We start from the raw sequence: 18208 nt of genomic DNA on the forward strand, positions 1-18208 counted from the left end.
ATTCAAGCTACTCTTGTGCACTGGAAATAATTTCTGTATTTTTTGTGTGTTTCTGATACCATTTTAATAAAATACTTACTTTTAACTTTCACTAGAAGTTAAGTGTATTGACAAAATAAACCATAAGCATATGACTCAAATGAATTTTTTAAAGTTACGGTTTTTCAGGAATAAGAAAATGAAAAATTATTATCTACTTAATGCCCATCTGAAAAACTTACAATGCTTCCTTAGAAGTACCAATTAAAAAAATTTCCAAATAAGGCCTCAGTAGAGTTCCCAAATTCAGGTACCACTTGTTTCATAATCTTCAGCTTTCAGAAAGGGCTTCAGTTGATGTTAAATATGTGGCTCTTTCTCAAAGCTCCCTTAGCCACTGAAGCTGCAAAAGACCCAAGGGAGAAAAAGACTCAGAGCCTGCATGGAATTAGGGAATTACTTACACACAGGCAGTGGAATTGCTGCTGCAAGGCAGGAACACCTTGATCAATTCCTAATTTAACCTGGACAGCAAATATTCTAAGGTCTGAGCTACTGAATACCCATTTGGATGTACAGCAACATCTTAGGAACTGATAACTCTGGTAAGATTTTTTATGATGAAATCATAAGAAAGATTGTCACTACAGTGTATGAAACACTAATTGTGAATTCAGTTTTAACTAACTATGTCCTAAGGCTGGAAGCTAGAGCAAAGAACACTAAAATTCAAATCTCGTTACTGTGCATTTTCTAGTGTTCTTTTCCTTTCACCTCACAACTACCAATTAATTAATTTCCTATTGAATGGTAGCTATGGAGCAGCATTCAACTTTAAGGTTTAAAAATTAGCAAACAATTCAGGATTCTGTTTATTAAGATAAAGATACTCATCAAAGGTGAGGGTAAAAAAAAAAGGCAAAAAGTAGTTTTTAAAGTTTATCTTGACAGTTCTGACACACTACTTTATGGTCTTCTACTAAGAAGAGTATCAGGAAATTCAACCAATGCCTGCCTTAATTGTTCTCTATTCTTCACACCTCTTTTATAGAGAAAATGATTTCTGTAACAGATCTTTGCCCATATAGTTACAAGTGGTGTGAGACATAAGAGACAAAAACAGAAGCAAATCCCCAATCAAGAAATGCAAATTTAGAGCAAAATCCCTGTTAGTGCATGCTTCTTAGAAGAAGAAAAGTTGCACTTCAGAAATTACAAGGAAATCAGACCTGTTAAAAGCTGCCCCTTACCCTAATGCAGGATGTAATGCTTCTGTGTAATATGCATGCACTTTAGAAGTTGAAAGGAAGTGCTAAATAGTGTACATAATTTCCATACACAGCAGGTAGTGAAGCAAGAAAAGAACTGACACAGTTACCCTCATTAAAGAGATGCACAATAGAGAACTGTTATGCAGTGTTAGCATATTGAAGGTCTATGCATTAGGGATGTTGCGGCTATTAACAGCTTAAATGTTCTCTGCATTTTGTTAATTAGTGCATATAGCTTTCAAACCTTAACTGTGTTTTAGAAGGTTCTTTTCTAGCAGTAGCACAGCCATTAATTACTTCCTGGTGGGGATCGAAAGAGTTGATGGCGCTTCAACTGTTGCAATGTTATCAATAAAATACACCTAAACTCCATTGGACAAAATGGGTTTTTTTCACATTTATCTATATAGCTAGTTTAAATGGATGGTTTCAAAAATCCCTCTCTAAAAAAGTTGAAGTGTAACTAGAATATATTGTATTACTTCGCAACAGGTTTTAGCTAGTTACCTCTAGAAATCCGTTCGTGTAATTAGTGCTTTGGCCTTTATATGCTTGGCTTTTACTTACAGGAAAGAAATTATGGTCTTACACTTTCTAATAAAATAGAAAGAAATCCATCATCAAAGAAAATTAACTTGAAACATTAAGGTTTCCTTTCACTTTTGCATTACTGTGGGGGGAAAAAAATCAAGAGAGAGTACAATGTACATTTGTGTTTACTAAATGGTGATAAAAAATTAAGAATTTTTATTGGAACCAGACATTAGAGAGAAGATATTCAACTTCTGACTCAACAGAGGCAGAATGAGTTGACTCAAAAATGCTTTCAAATAGAGTCAAAAACAAAACAACAAAAATGTGGTCCTAAGAAAGAATACAAACCAGAAGAATAGAAAATAAAACACTAGTGCAACCTGCAATATTTATCTTAAAATAGCTTCTGCCTGGTTAATATGATACTCAGTAAGAACTTCAAATACATGATTTGTATACGGATTATGTTTGCCTACACAGGAAAACAGTTACTTATTTTCATACATGAATTTATGTGCACATCCAGAAAATGAACTGATAAGTAAAATTAACAACTTCTGCAGAAATTTTAATCTGAATTACTACCAGTCATAATTTTTCAGAACTATCTGAAACATCTTTTAAAAAATACTATCTTTGATATGTCTTACTAGTATTTTGTAGAAATTTCTTGTAGCTCAGTTTCTTATCACCTGTTAACCAAGTTTTCAGGCTAACAGGTAATAGGATAGAAGTTATTTTCCAATCAGCAAAGACTTCCTTTTGCTTTAAGCTTAGAGTGAGTAGAACTGAGTATGCCAAAAACATATATAAGAGACTAAGCAACCGCCCTACGGTGCATGTTTCACAGCACAAGAACTAAATGGCATATTAAAACTCTGGTTCTGAACATCAGATGCTCTCTCCATGGTCCCACTCTCCATTAATACAGGTTAATTTGCCAGTTTGAGAAAAGACACATGAAAGTACTTCAAAGATTCCTCAGAAACATGCCATAAAGAATTTGAAAAACATTTGATTCCGTCATTGATGATATGAGTACAGCCAGAAAGCACTGAAGAAGCCCCAGGCTCTCTTGCAGCATGATCAAGATGTTCAAGAATTCCCATGAAACTACCAGGCTTTCCAGACAAGAAAAGCTTTTCCCTCCTGACTTGATAAAATGGTTCACCTAGACCTCCATGACTAGAACCAGGTTTCATGTCCGTACAAGAAACTTAGGATTTGTGGTTTTCTAGCCTTTCTTAGGCTAGGATTTGTGGTTTAATTCTACAACTTAGTACTACATAAAGGCAGAAAGACCCACCTGAATGCACAGAAAAAGTAGCAATGTACAGGGAATTTAATCACTATTCCTGGCAACACAAGAAGAATTCATGTCAACTACATTAATAACATAACATGGGATACTAACTTGGGTTTTTTAGAAAAGGTTCAGATAATGGAACTGTTTTATGAGAACATGGACATATCCTCCTTTAAAAACAAATACTATTGAACAAAACAGCTCTAAAAATGAAGTTACTTCTTACTCCTGTTGATTACTTGGTTGTACCAATGACTTAGTCTTATTCTTTCTAGCAGTTAGAAACACGGTTTGCATATTTAGACTTCCAAAGTTAAGTAGGTGTTTAGATGTTGAATAACCCTTTGGAATCCAAACTAAACACAACACAATGATGCTCCTTTAATTTGTTCTGAGTAGCCATCACAGCAAACTCTTCGAAAGCATTATTCATTCACAGAAAATGAAATACTATGCAATGAAATGAAAAAAACCCAACCCTAAAAACATACTTTGACCAAGTGGACTAGATTGAAACCTTGAAATTTTTGCACAGTAATGCTCTATGAAGGAAGCCCAGACAAAACAGATACTCCGAAGGGTTGTGTAACCTCAATCGCAAACATTCCTCCTTCCAACAGCCAGCAGAGAGAGCACTACTGTGTACCAAAAGAAAAGACTCTCAGACCAAGGAAATACAATTCCTTTACCCCAGCCTAAACCCAAAATAAAACTACATAGGGATGAGAGGGAAATTGCTCTCATGGATACAACGATCTTGTCACTTTATACAGGGTTCTGAGCTACCTGCAAAATGTAGTCTTCTAAACTGAACATCAGAAGTATCTTCAACTGAATTTTAGTCATATAGCAATATTTTTTGCTCTTAGAAGACAGATAAAGGTGATGGCAATTTCTACTTGGACTGTCAGAGTTATAGAGAGCTTCTTTATCACAGGGAGTAACTCGTTGCCTACAGACATTCTTACAGAAAGCACTTTATCACACAACTGGGCTTTCTAAACCACTGCAAGCCTCATCGAACTACAGCTGCTTAGAAAAACAAGTTGTAGCAAGTAATACAGACTGAATTGAGTTAGGATATTCCAACTAAGAAGGGATTTAATTGCCAAACAACAAAAGATAATAAATAAGCAGTATTTAAAATATGTACGTAACTAGATAAACTGGTAACTACACCTGAACTTGTACTGTAATTAAGCCCAAATGCAACTACCAACGATAAATATAAAGAAGAATATGTCTAGTTATTTCAATTAGAAACAAACAAAAAAATAATGTTTAGAAACAAACATATACTCTGGCAGACCAGAATGGTGTACATGAAGTAAGAAAGGTTATCAGCATCTCCAGAGTCATTAAACCCTTAAAATATTACACTTCACTGCTTTTTTAACTTAAACGAGGTTTTTTTCCTCCCCAAAGCAGTATTTCTTAATCTTTACTGGGTGAGGGGAGAGTGGGCATGGTATAACAGAGAAATAGAAAAACAACTTTTTAATCTATTATGTTTTGCAGCAAAAATGCAGTTGGACACATAAACTATCAGTGACTGCAGAGTAAAAGCCTTTAAACATTTAACCCTATGCAAGTCCACCCTTAAATTAGACAGTTTTATTAATGCAGATGTGCATTTTCACTTCCTAATGGTCTTCTCTTTTGAATATTTCATTTTTATTGAAATAATTGAAGTTTGAAATAATTCTAGAATGTAGTTTTATACCTTAGTCAGCCTCTAGCATCTTTCAAACATCAGAGCAGCTAAACACAGAACTGTAGATGACCAAAGGCAAACAAAACACTTTTCATAATTTTGAATCTCAAGTACAACACAGTTCAAATAAGCTGATCACCTGCTTACTCGACACAACCATGACTGAAGAAAGTACTTCTCCATATCAAAGGCTTCATATGCAAAGCCCCTCTGTGCAAAACTAGAAACTGTTTCTCAAAACAGATTTGCAAAGTAAAGGATGGAAAAAAAATCTTGATTAGCCTAATTTTACATAGCAGCTTTATTATTTTTTAATAATTTTCTACTATTCTGGAGCAGGCTGCTGATCTAATTTAGAGAAAAAAAAAAAAAAAAGAGAAGGACGACAAGCCAAAGGAGGAAAATTTGAGGCTAGGGGGAGGGAATGAGTAAGTCTAAGCCCCCAAAGAAATTACCATCCTCGTCCTTGAATATGACAAGTCCTTTTCAGAGCTATACATATAAAGTACAGAAGAACTTGTCAGTTAGATCCTCATCTACAGAGCAACACTGTCCTGAATTGAATCCTTTATGGTAGCCACTTAAATAAATACTACAGCTAGAATGGATTAAATGAAAGATTATTGTAAATTTTTTTATTCCATTAAGGTAATTTAGGAACAACTTCAACTCACCCTTAAGGAATTAACCCACAATGGGTTAACAGCATTTTAAAAACCAAAACAGAACGTCCACTATATCCTTATTGTTTAACATAGTGGTAATGCTTGGAGAATTCTTGGCTGAAATAGTAGTTTCAATAAAAGAAAATCTAGCAAGCCTGTCCTTAATACATACATACTTTGTCAAGTGTTTCTCCTTACTGAGTTGAAAAAACAGTTCCTACACACAGTCCTCAATGCAATGTCACGCTGTCTCACACATAATTTTATGACACATTACTGCTTTGGTTTTCTGAGTAGTGTATTATGTACTCTCAGGTCTTGGGAAAGCAATGATTACACTTTAAAATGCATGGTAAAGTGTGATTTGCTATGTCCTTTGTTTCATAGCACGGTAGAGTGTCAGATTAGTTTTGAAGAAGTTTCATCATTCCAGACTATTTTTCACTTGTTTGTATATTTTACTTTGAGCTGCAGTATTATCACTGTTTATTATAGTAAAGTCTAGGGTTCTTTAATCAAACAAAGATTATACAATTTCACTAATTTTTAATCCTAGCCAAAATTGGGATTTGGATGGTGAACAAACTATGACTCAATCCTGAAAACACCGTGTGATGTTTGCTAATAACACAGTCTTCTAGAAAAAATGGACTGGAGTGTTTTCACAACATTTTTGCGTAAAAGGTTCATATTCTGAGAATCCTATTAATACACTGTTACTCCTGAATTATCTAGCAGTAAGGATTTAAGACAGACACTAAATCATACATCTACACAGCCAAAAGGAAGCTGCTAAGATTCTTTACACAGTTATCACAATAGTTTTAAAAGTCACAGAAATCACTGCAAAGGCCTGTAAGATAATTGAATCCAATTGTTAACTCAGGACTGCCAAGCCCATCACTAAACGATGTTCTGAAGTGCCACATCTACACATCTTTTATACATCTCGAGGAATGGCGACTCAACCACATCCTGAGGCAGCCTGTTCCAATGCTTTACACCCTTTCCTGTGAAGAAATTTTTCCTAATATCCAACCCATTTCCTCTTCTCCTATCAACTGCTGCTTAAGAGAAGAGACCAATCTCACCTATGTCCTCCTTCCAAGTAATTGTAGGAAACAATGATGTGTGCTCTGAGCCTCCTTTTCTCCAAGCTGAACACCTCCACCTCCCTCAGTAAATATCATCACTTCCCCAGCTCTGTTGCCCTTCTCGGCACTCACTCCAGCCCTCAATGTCTTTCCTGGAGTCTTTCTGCAGGGGTCCAGAATTGAACACAGCACTGGAGGTGTGGCCTCAGCAGGGCCCAGCACAGGGGGACAATCCCTGCCCTGGCCCTGCTGGCCACAGCATTGCTGATCCAGGCCAGGATGCCATTGGCCTTCTTGGCCCCCTGGGCACAGCCTGCCTCATGTCCAGCTGCTGTCACCAGCACCCCCAGCTCCTTTCCAGCCACTCTGCCCCAGCCTGTGGAGCTGCCTGGGGCTGTTGTGACCCAAGAGCAGGATTTAGGTCTTGCTGAACTTCACACCACTGGCCTCGACCCACCAATCAGCCTGCTCAGATGCCTCTACAGAGCCCTCCTACCTTCCAGCAGATGGAACCACTCCTGTTCAAGTTGGTGGCGTCTACAAACTGACTCAGGGTACACTCGATCCCCGTGACCAGATCATCAATACAGAAATCAAACAGGACTGGCTCTGATACTGAGCCCTGGGGATATACATTTATGATCAGTACAAACTGGACTTCATCCACCACCACTCTCTGGACTTGGCCTTTCAGTACTTAACTCTTGACCATCCAGGCTTCCCCTGAGTGAAAAGTACACCCATCTGGGCCATGGGCAGGTATTTTTTTTTCAGGAGGAAGACGTGGGAAAGGATTTACTAAAATTCATGTAGATGACATCATGGCCTTTCTTTCATCCACACTGACTTACATCACTGGCCTAGGCTGCTGAGCAGTATATGCTGATTTTCAGTGCCCTTTCAAAAGTATGAACTGCTCACCCTCAAATAAAGGGTCAGATTTTCTGTGCCCAGTTTGATTTATACAAGTTATCTTCAGTGAGTTACACAGTTTGTCTACAGTCTGACAGAAAATGATCCTTTACTGAGGTTCAGTACTAAGACTTCTGAACCACTACTTAGAAAAGATTAACTAGCAGTATAGACAAAACAACTTCAGGACACACGATGAAATGTTAATAGCATCATTCTGTTTAGCCTGTCATGCTTGTAATAGTCTGCCCCTAGATGTTCTCACCATGCTGAAAAAACTACTTTAGTACCATTTAAACTGCACGGTGTAGCTCTCCCTGGAATGCTTAACCCTGTGCAGCAACTCATTTTATTTTGGCCTGATACAGAATAAAAACATCTGTGAGGTAACTACAACTCCCCAGTGACCAAGCCCTAATATATATATTCATATATATATATATATATATATATATATATATATATATATATATATATATATATATATACCAATTAAAAAGGCCTTTTATTGGCAGATATTGGTGGGAACCTTTCAGCTGCAAACAGCAACCTCCACCAAAGTGCCTACTGGGAAGTACTGACTGGGAAGCCTCCTTAAACATTCCCAGACATGCTGAACTGGATGACTTTTAGCTACACACAGTATTGGTGCATCCTACTCACAACAACTGAAACAAATCACAGGAACTAGAATAGCTCAAATCCCCATTTTCAGGCAAAACCATTTCGACTTTTTATAATTATGACATAATGATGTATGTTATACCATACACACAGTTAAATAATTTGGAACATTACCTGAATGAGATTTGCTTCTGACAGCCTTTGCCCTCTATAGCCCAGATTTCCTAATGCAAGCATGGTCTCGAGAGACTACTTTTCACACAGCTATTTGCCCAGACTCTTGGAATATGACCTAATTGGTGGCCAGAGAATCAAAATGGGAGGCAAGAAATGTATTTCTGTTGAGCTTTGTTCATTTTGTGTGTTATTTTATTCAGGTTTTACTGTTCATTAAACGTTATTTTATTCAGTATTCACTGAAAACAGCTAATAACTTAGACAAAGATATAATTTCTTGGATATGTTCTACATAGACTCAGCATTTAACTCCTTTTACATTAAAGAGACACACCTTTTTTCTAGTGTGACAAATGAATGTGGCTAAACTATTGGTTTTCCTACTATTTCATTAGTACTCATTTTTCTGTTGTATTCAACAGAGTAGAGTCTAGGTTGTAGTAACGAAGTGACTGACTACTGCCTAATTATTCAATCTCAGGATGCTCATACATCTTCTATTTAATTTGTGTTTCTTAATAAAAGGAATATTTTAGCACTGCTAGAACCAAATCATTCTGTTGAACAAGTTCTAGCATATGGATGTACACATATGAATACAGGGTCTACAAGAGCACTGGAAATGCAGATTAATTTCACTACAATATGCAGTTAAAAGTTTTCAACAACTTTAGCATTACTCTCCCAGCCTTGTAAACACCAAGTCACAGAAGAATTCAGTTTCAAAATAAGTCACAAGATGAGAGTGGCTCACAAGGATAACCATATCCCCTCTTCCACCTGTTCTTGCTCCTTCTGAAATGCAAGTAAAAGGTAATGAGGTGATGTCCAGCTTTAAAAGTAAAAAAATTCAAAATATGGCAAAGATGAAAAATCTGTCAAAATATGATTTAATAATCTGTAACAGAAAATAAGTACTTTTCAATTAAATGTAATGCATCAATTTCCACAGTACAGTTTAAATACAACTTGCCTGGAAATAATAGTTTTCTGCCTTGTAACATTAACTAACAGAAAACACCTGTAATATGCTAAATTAATTTCAATTGGTAGCAATTAATCATACTTAAACTTAGGAAATATATTGCAGCAACCTAAAATAAGGTAAGATAGCACTCTACATTAAAATGAGATTTAACAGGTGTCTAGAGAACTTCTTCTAATGCTGAAAGAGCTGAAAACCACATCAAACCCTGAGACAATTTTCCTTGCTAATGTGATATAATTTTTGCCCACTAAAAGAACATGAATTTACAACATTACGGAAACTATTCCCAAACTTTAATGAAATCTACAAATGAAGTTTCTAATTTTCTGTCATTTTGTTTCAGGTCCTATAATAATTTAATAAAGAAAAAAAAGATTTTTGCATTTAGCATGTGGGCCTATGTGCACAATATTGTAAGAAAACACTATTCAGTCTGACATTTAACCTAACACTTAAAGAAATAAAGATAAAATAATAATTTAGATACATTATATGTATCAACATAAAAAAACTTATAAATGGATGCTATATGAGATCTCAAAAAACCTCAGGAAATATGATATTAGAGTTTTCAACTTGATGACAACATATAATGACGTTAGAAATATGCACTCCATGTACAGTGTATTTACAATAACACTAAAGGAACTCAATAGCTGTACTTCAAACTAATTTCACTTTAACTCAACTGGAAGTATAAACTCTCATAGCTAGACAGGGTAACGTACAACACTAACTTTGGATAATGTACATTTGAATTCAATATAGAAGAGTACTTCTTTTTGTGGGTCTGTCTTTGCATTGTAGTCTTTTCAGACGTATGCGTACATCACCCAAGGCCACAACAGGGAAACATGATACTTTCCAGGTGATATAAAAGCTGTATTAAAATATATATATGTACATATGTATTTTAACATTAAAGAACAGTACATTTAGAAGTCATTTAGGAAAATGTATGTCTACTGACTTGTTCAATCTTACTTACACAGTGACTCAGGATCTCTACAAATTTCCCGATCCCAACTTATGCAACTAGAATAGCAATATAATCATATCTGTGAGAATAAAGTACTATTTTTTCCTTAATTTTTAAATCCAAGATTATACTGTTACTTCTCAAATTCAGAAAGAAGTTTATGAAGTAACTGATTAATTTTTTTACTCGCATGTAATTATTATTGCTACATCTATATACAAAGCATAAGAGAAAAAAGCCCTAAAGAGCTGTTAAAGTGTGGTTTTTTTCCAACAGTCTGTTAAACTTCAGCTGTTTCAACTTGTACGTATCATCACAAACGCACAATTTATAAATATAAATTCCAAAGATTTCTTAGGTAGTTCATATAGCTTCAGGGATACAAAAAAGATAAATACAATGTGAACTGTCTGGTACATAGGATAGGAACATTTTTTTCCTGGAGATTCAAAAGCGATATGAAAACCAATGAAAGGCATGCTTCTGCTGTGATGCATTCCCCCAAGAAGTCTTACAAAAATTATACTATTGAATAATGTAAACATAAGTGTCAGGTTGCATCTAGAGTAACAGACCACACATTATGGAAAAAGTTACAAGAAAAGATTGCCAAATTTCTGATCTGCTACTGATTAGCAGAAGAATGTTATGCATTTGTTTCCAGTTGTAATCTAACTTTCATGCATATTCAAAAGCTAGAGTGTATGTGCATAGTAACAATAATCTTCCATGATATATCTTTACACAGTATCTTGGGCACCAATGAAGAAAATTTCAGGAAGCTGGCAAATTCTGTATAATTTCACTACACAGAAAATATACCTAAACTTCAAAAAGAATAAACTCATTATCAATTACAGCTCAAATTGGTCTTTGACTAAAATATTACAATAATAAACAAGGTACTCATCATTTTACATTGCTTCACACTTTGAATGCCATATTCATTTGCATACTTATGTTTTACTGATGTTCCACTTTTAAAAGTGTATAAAGGACTGTTGCTTTGTAGTTCACTTTTATACGGCTTTCCTAGAAGAACGCAGAATACCATACTGAATGCCTATTGTGCAGAAATAACCCTGAAGGTTGTATCATAGTATTCAGTAGAAAACTCTTACCAATTTTTCATCAACTGTGATGAGTTGCGTGTCTCGAGTTTGGTTCTGCGCCAGCCGCCATGTGGAAGTGCTCAGTGACCTGCAGTGCAAGACTTGAAGTTAAAAAATGATTCATGCAATGAGAAAATAGAGGCAGACAAATCTTACATAAACAAGTTACTTTAACGATATCCGTCTTGTAAAAAAAATTGAAGAGGGAGAGATGAGGGCACAAAAATCCTTTTTCTCCCCAATTAGTTCTGTCTGCTGAGTTTTTGGCAGACTCCCACTTAGCAGTTCACAACAGGCTGCACTTTATGTCAGCCTACAGGCTCTCTGTCACAGAGAGACTGCCAGTGGCAAGGACTGTACTGCTCTATATGAATGTACAGTAGCTGATTTGTCACGAACAGACAGAAAAATACAAGGCTGCTGCAAGCATTCTGGAACTCTGATCCTTAAACTGATGGCATCAGAGGAAAAAATCCTAAATCTATTTGCAATGGTAAAGCTCCAATTCTACACGTCAATAACAGGACATTAACAAATTCAAAAAAACCCAAACCAATAAAAAAAAATGACTAAACAAACTCTAAGTTGATACTGCAAGCATAGTTTTCAGGTTGTGAGTGGGCAAAACAACTATTTTGCTTAATTTCTAAATAATTTTGGGTCAGCTTATTCATTTCCAAGAAATACAATTTATCCTCTTGCATAATTGCTAAATCTGTAAGATACATATGGAAACAGAGAACACAATTCCACATCACTGAATTAACTAGATTTGCACTTTGCTTACATTATGTCACTAATGACAGGATTAGGCCCTTTGAGTACAAATCATCTTTTGGCGAAATAATGCAACAGCAGGTGAAACAAGCCAAGAAACTTAATTCTCTGACCTCATGATAGAATACCAGGTTGGAAGAGAACCTCAAGGACCATCTGTTTCAACCTTTCTTGGCAAAAGCATGGTCTAGACAAGATGGCCCAACACCCAGTCCAGCTGAATCTTTGAATTGTCCAACTCTGAGGAACCCACCACTACCCAGGGGAGATTGTTCCAATAGCTGACTGACTTAACTGCACTGTGAAAAATTTTCCCCGTGTCTAACCAAAATCTCAGCAGGAGTAACTTCTACCATTAGCTTCTTTTGCATGTGACTCACTGTAAAAAGGAGTGTCCACCTTCTCTGTAACCACCTTTTAAAATACTGGAACACGGTGATGGTCTTGAGTCTTTGCTCAAGACTAAACCAATCCAGTTCTTTCAGCCTTTCCTCATGTGCCAGGCTTCCTTGTCCTTTGATGACCTTTGTGGCCTTTCTTTGGATCCTCTCCAGCCTGTCCATGTAGTATTGCAGGTATGGCCTGAGAAGCGCTGAGAAAAGTGGGATCATAACTTCTTCATCTCTGCTGGTTATGCTTTTGTTGATGCAACCCAGCAAACCATTTCCTCTCTTTGCTCAGAAGCAACTGTCTACAAACACTGAGACTGTTTTCCTCAGGACCCCCAGTCCCTCACCCCAAAGTTAGTCCCCAGTCGGGTAAATCCCAGACTATGCTGCAGTTCGGGATTACGATTTCCCAGGCTGAACAGCAATTTGCTCTTGATGAACTTCATAAGGATCTTGTTAGCCCACTTTTCTAGCCTGTTTAGATCTTCCTACAGGATGAATTTCCTTTCCAAAGTGTCCACTTCCCCACTCAGTTTGATATCACCAGCAAACTTTTATCAGGGTTTGCCAGGATCCCACCATGGATCACTTATGAAGAAATCAAACAGTGCTGGGCCCAAAGCTGATCCCTGGGGACCCCACTTGCAACAGGTTGGCAATGTGAAAAGGAGCGAGGCACCACCACCCTCTGAGTGCTGCCTGTCAGCCAGTTCCCCACCCACTGCATGGACCACTTCACTAGACTGTGGTGCACCAGCTGTTCTGGGAGGACGCTTTGACAAAGCACATCAAAACCCTGGGAGAAATCCAGGTAGACAACAGTGTGCTCCATATTTGATTAAGGCCATTTTAAAGAAATGAGGAACAAAAATGCAGGAATTCAGTTTTCTCTACAAAAACCTTCTGAAACTAAATAACTACAACAAAGTTCAGTTAAATATCTAATAAAAATCAATACTTTCAACACAGATTACATTCTATTTAATTATCTTCCCTCTGCCTTTAGCAACTTCAAAAACATCTCCAAAGCACAAAGTTTATATACTCACATAACTCTGTGGCATGGACAGACAGACCTATTCCTATTTAAAGTGACAAAATCTGTCAGGAAAGTTACTTTATTTCAGAACACAGAAGTTTTCCAGTGCAAGGAAGCCAAATTATTTCATAAAAACTCAAGGTAACTACTTTGCTAGCTCAAAATCTCTGTACCAGAATGCTTCTGGCTCAATACAGCCAGTATTTTTTAAGTTGACATGTAAAAGAATACATCATAAAAACAGAATAGAGAGATACTGGAGCACTAGGAGAACAGGCTGTTACTTGGTCCATATTCAAATACACACCAAGAGAGATGTTATCCTAAGAGCATGCTGAACAGCAGCATTACACTTGTGTTCCAGACTTAAGCAGCTAAAGCCAGAAAATATTCAACCTTAAATAAGGAAAAAAAACCCAACATTGCAACAGGAAAATTATTTTCTTCTCCACTACAGTAGCTTTACTATCAAAGTAATATTCTGCAGGTATTCCTGGAATTTCATGTGATACAGTGTTCACTACATTACTTAACATCTGTCCATAAGAAAGACATAGGATTATGCAATTTAATTATTTCGTTCTCTAAAGAAAACTCATCTAGACTATGAATCAAGAAGTTCTCTGAAGCTTGTTCTGTGGAAATGTCTAATCAATATGTAAACATTCAGGTATGTAAAGGTTGTAAAAAGGCTGATCAGGAGGATACTTTTTCTTGTAATACAAATTCAGTTATGAACAAAATCTAGCACAATTTAGTTTGAACATGGTTGAGAGTGGCTTGTTTTGTTTTAAACTGGAAAAGCATTTACCAGCTTTAAAAAGTACAAATGCCATGCCCTTGAAAATTATTTCCACTCAGCATTACATCATTAGACATTGTTTTTACTAACACCATGATAAAGAGCAGGGTAAAAACCCCACCAGATTAAAGGTGGACAGAATCTCCTTCTGAGATGCTTCAACATTTTACACAGAGGGAGCTGGCTTTTAGCATGAGATGACTCTGTCAACTGGGAAAACTTCCAAGGCTTCATACCTTATAGCTCTCCATGATATTCTGGCTATTCCTCAAAAGCACAAGGACAGCTTACTAACCTACGTCAACTTCTCCTCTTCATCATTTTTCAAAGACATTTCCGTTGACTACACAATTCTAGAAAACACACAACTGTTACTGGAATTTACAACCCTGTACACTTCTTAAATGAGCTGCCTTCTGTCCGTCCCTAGACTGCAATGAGTTGGACAGAACACACTTTCTCTAAGAACTTCCTAATTGAAGAGTGGTTGAAAATTGGCTTTTGGACTAGGAAAGTGAATCTCAAGCCAGTGGAGGAGAGACCTCCAGGTGAAAATACATAAAACACCAGTTACGCATTAAAGATAACTGGCTTACGATATTTCTATTTGCTGCATCTCTCACAGAAAGTAATCTGAAGTTTGGAAAAACCAGCAACTCTAAAATGTCATGTGAACTTCAACACTGCTATTTGAAAGTTAATAGGAAGTGTAGCTTGATTCCCAGAATGCCTGTTCAATTTTCAGCAGGCTTCATTGGAAGTGTGTAGCTAATATCAGGCACTAATCTGAGGACAGAACCAGGAAATGCACCTCTTTCACACCAGGCTCTCTTCTCAAACTCTGACAATGGCAACTTTATAATATCTATTATGCCTTCAAGTTAAATGAATTTGCAATCTAAACCACTTAACACTTGAGTTAAGCCTTTTATTTCATCCTCAACAGTACAGTAACTCTCACAAAATTACCTATTAATATTTGCCCACATCCACCTTGACTTTTAGGTAGTTTTTCTGACGGATAATCTTGCAGAAGTCTAGAATACACATTTGCAAACAGAATCACACAATCACTGGGTTGGAAGTGACCTTCAAGCTCATTGAGTACAACTCAGCCCTAACTGCAACTACAACCTCAACTGCAACTACAGTTCCATTCTCACAAGATCCTACTGCTTTTTCCTATCACTAACCTCTGGAAAGGAAATATGCTTTCTTTCTTTCTCTCTGTGCATAATAGGGTATATATTACCCATTCGCTTCTTTTTGACTGCTTATGCTTTTTTTCCCCTGTTAAAATATCTTGGGATGAGAGGAAGTTCTACTTCTACCCTGTTCCAAGTCTAATCAAACTCTGATTTAGAATTATTGTACACAGAATACTTAGAATAATTACAAATAGACTGTTAAAATAATTCAGAATTTCAGAAACTATAGAGAAAGCTTTACATGTAGCTAGCAACAATAAATCTTGCTATCCTATAGGCTCATTAATGACCAATTCAGAACACATACCAAATGAACTTCCTTCATGGTTACTATCTAATAAACAAAGTGTGACAAGGTTCCAAGCTGGCCAGAGCTCTGTTGTGAATATGCCCAAATGCTTTCCTTATAGTGAGCTTGTCAGTGATGAATAAACAGGCGTTCAAATGTAAAAATCTAGGTTTATTGTAAAAGCCCGCCTTTTAAAACAAAAACTCTTCAAAATGATGTAAAACAAAAATTAAGGTTTACTAAAAAAGTCACCTCTCTCCTTTAGGATTGTCCATATACTTTCCAACAGTATAGCAGCTCCTTTATCTTTTGAGTCCGCCATCTAAATGTCATTTCATTCATATTGGCAAAAGGATTTTCTCCCTATCCTATGCCATTGTGTTGGGAATCTCAATTCCTCAATCTTGATCTATATAACCTTATACCATTATTTTACACTACTGTAAGTTAAGATTATCTGTAGTTTATGATAATTTCATTATACTAATTTCTACAGTTCATTTAAACTGTAACATTGTTTACCAAAATTTTGTCTTTACCACCTATCTGATTACTTCAGCATAGGCTTTGTTATATATATATATGCTACAAAACAATATGCTTTAATGATATTTCAGGGTCTCAGTGTTAGGAATTCTAAAAAGGCCAAAGTAACTTTTCCTTCCACTGTGAACAGTTCTTCAGTGAGGCATAGTAGAACTGGACATTGCATCTAGAAATAATTATGGCTACCATTTGTTATTTTAGAGTCTCACAATAAATGTAAAATGTTTTTACACTGTATAGAGAAGACAGGAACAGATATTTGGCAAAGACTAAACTACATGATCTTATTAAATACTTGTAACTCTTATATCAGCTCAGTAACACAGAATGAATGAGGACTACCAGAAAAAATATGTCTTTGTAGAATTCAAAACTTTCTGCAGGTACCATGCGTCTGGAAGAAACAAATGCTGTGATCAACTAACCATGTCTTCCATGATAAGTATGTATTCCCTTTCCACCATTATCTGTAGTTACACCAAAGTCACAAATGGTTTCCACATCCCTGCTACACAAATGAAGGAGTCCAGTGAGAAGCTACTGAAGTTCTTCAGTCTACTGGAAAACTACAATATTCATAACAGTATCAGGTCGCTCAACCATCTTTTACCACTGTGGGATAAGGACATAGCAGTTCCTTGCTGCAGGGAAGATTCTTAGGTCTTCCCTTCTTAAGTTATAGACCCCAGCTCTCCTGAAGCCATTAACTTCCGTTGAACAGAAGAAACCAAACAGTAAAAAAATGGTCAGTGGAGGTCTTTTGTGGTATCTGAATTAAGGCATCTGACTCGAACCTATTACTTGGTTATTTTGGGTATATGTATTCAACTGCTAAAACTCAACAAATTTTACCACCGTAAATATCTGCTAAATAACCTACGTTTAACCCCTACATAGTAAGAAGATGCCATATTTACACGGCATGAATTTGCCTTCCATGGAGACCAGTGCTCTGATTGGAATGTTTACACAACATCCAGATGTGAAAACTTGTATCTACCTGACACAATTCAGTAGATGGAACTTGAAACCATTGCACAAAAACTTTTCCTTAACCTCTTTATGCAACACATCTGACTGTTTGATCTATTAGCACCCCCTTTTGGTCAGCTGTTGGAGATGTGGTAAAAAAACCCCAGGTATCACCAAACAGGTAATCAAATCATAACGTATAGGTAAAAAAAAAGTCTTGAAGAAAGCCCTATGTACTACATGAGAAATAAAGACAGTCATCAAGAAATAAGTGTAAAGCATGTTTTAAGTATTTTGACACTGAAAAACCAGGGCATCAGTGGATGTGAATATACGTATATGCAGAAGCCATGATGAACAATGCAATAGACTGAATATTATTAGTTTTTAGAAAACCAACCTTTTAAATATTATTGCATCTAATATTATTGCATTTCTAATAATACAAGCTTCATAATGTGCAGCCACCATAAAAACATTAAATTCTGAACAAAAAGAACAAAAAGAAACACCACCAGCTAACAACTTCCACAGCACGCAACCTAGTCATACACTGTGAATAAACAGACAATACAAATCAATATGAAGTTCTGGCACATAAAATACAGGAAATAATGATGCAATGTTAAATACAATACAGATCACACTATTCAACATAATATATATATTTTTTTAGCCCCAACAAAATGCATTTTTATAAAGACAACTTCCAAAATTAAACTTCTGAGAGATTAATTTGAACACAGTGGGATAATATTTCCTTGGTATTAAAGTCACTACTGTAGTTGAAGTGATAATGACTTAACAGAGTCAATGGTATTTTATTTTTAC

General features: G+C 36.2%; 1 protein-coding gene across 1 annotated transcript in view; it reads right to left on the reverse strand.

Annotated features, from left to right (window-relative positions):
- Nucleotides 1-18208, reverse strand: part of NDUFS4 (NADH:ubiquinone oxidoreductase subunit S4) — a 47631-nt gene that overhangs the window by 15376 nt on the left and 14047 nt on the right. Inside the window, exon 2 of the mRNA XM_058823819.1 lies at nucleotides 11365-11443. Coding sequence (XP_058679802.1) covers nucleotides 11365-11443 — 79 coding nt within the window. The remainder of the gene's footprint in view (nucleotides 1-11364; nucleotides 11444-18208) is intronic.

The sequence above is a fragment of the Ammospiza caudacuta genome, chromosome Z (genome assembly GCF_027887145.1).
Source record: "Ammospiza caudacuta isolate bAmmCau1 chromosome Z, bAmmCau1.pri, whole genome shotgun sequence".
Classification (NCBI taxonomy): Eukaryota; Metazoa; Chordata; class Aves; order Passeriformes; family Passerellidae; genus Ammospiza; species Ammospiza caudacuta.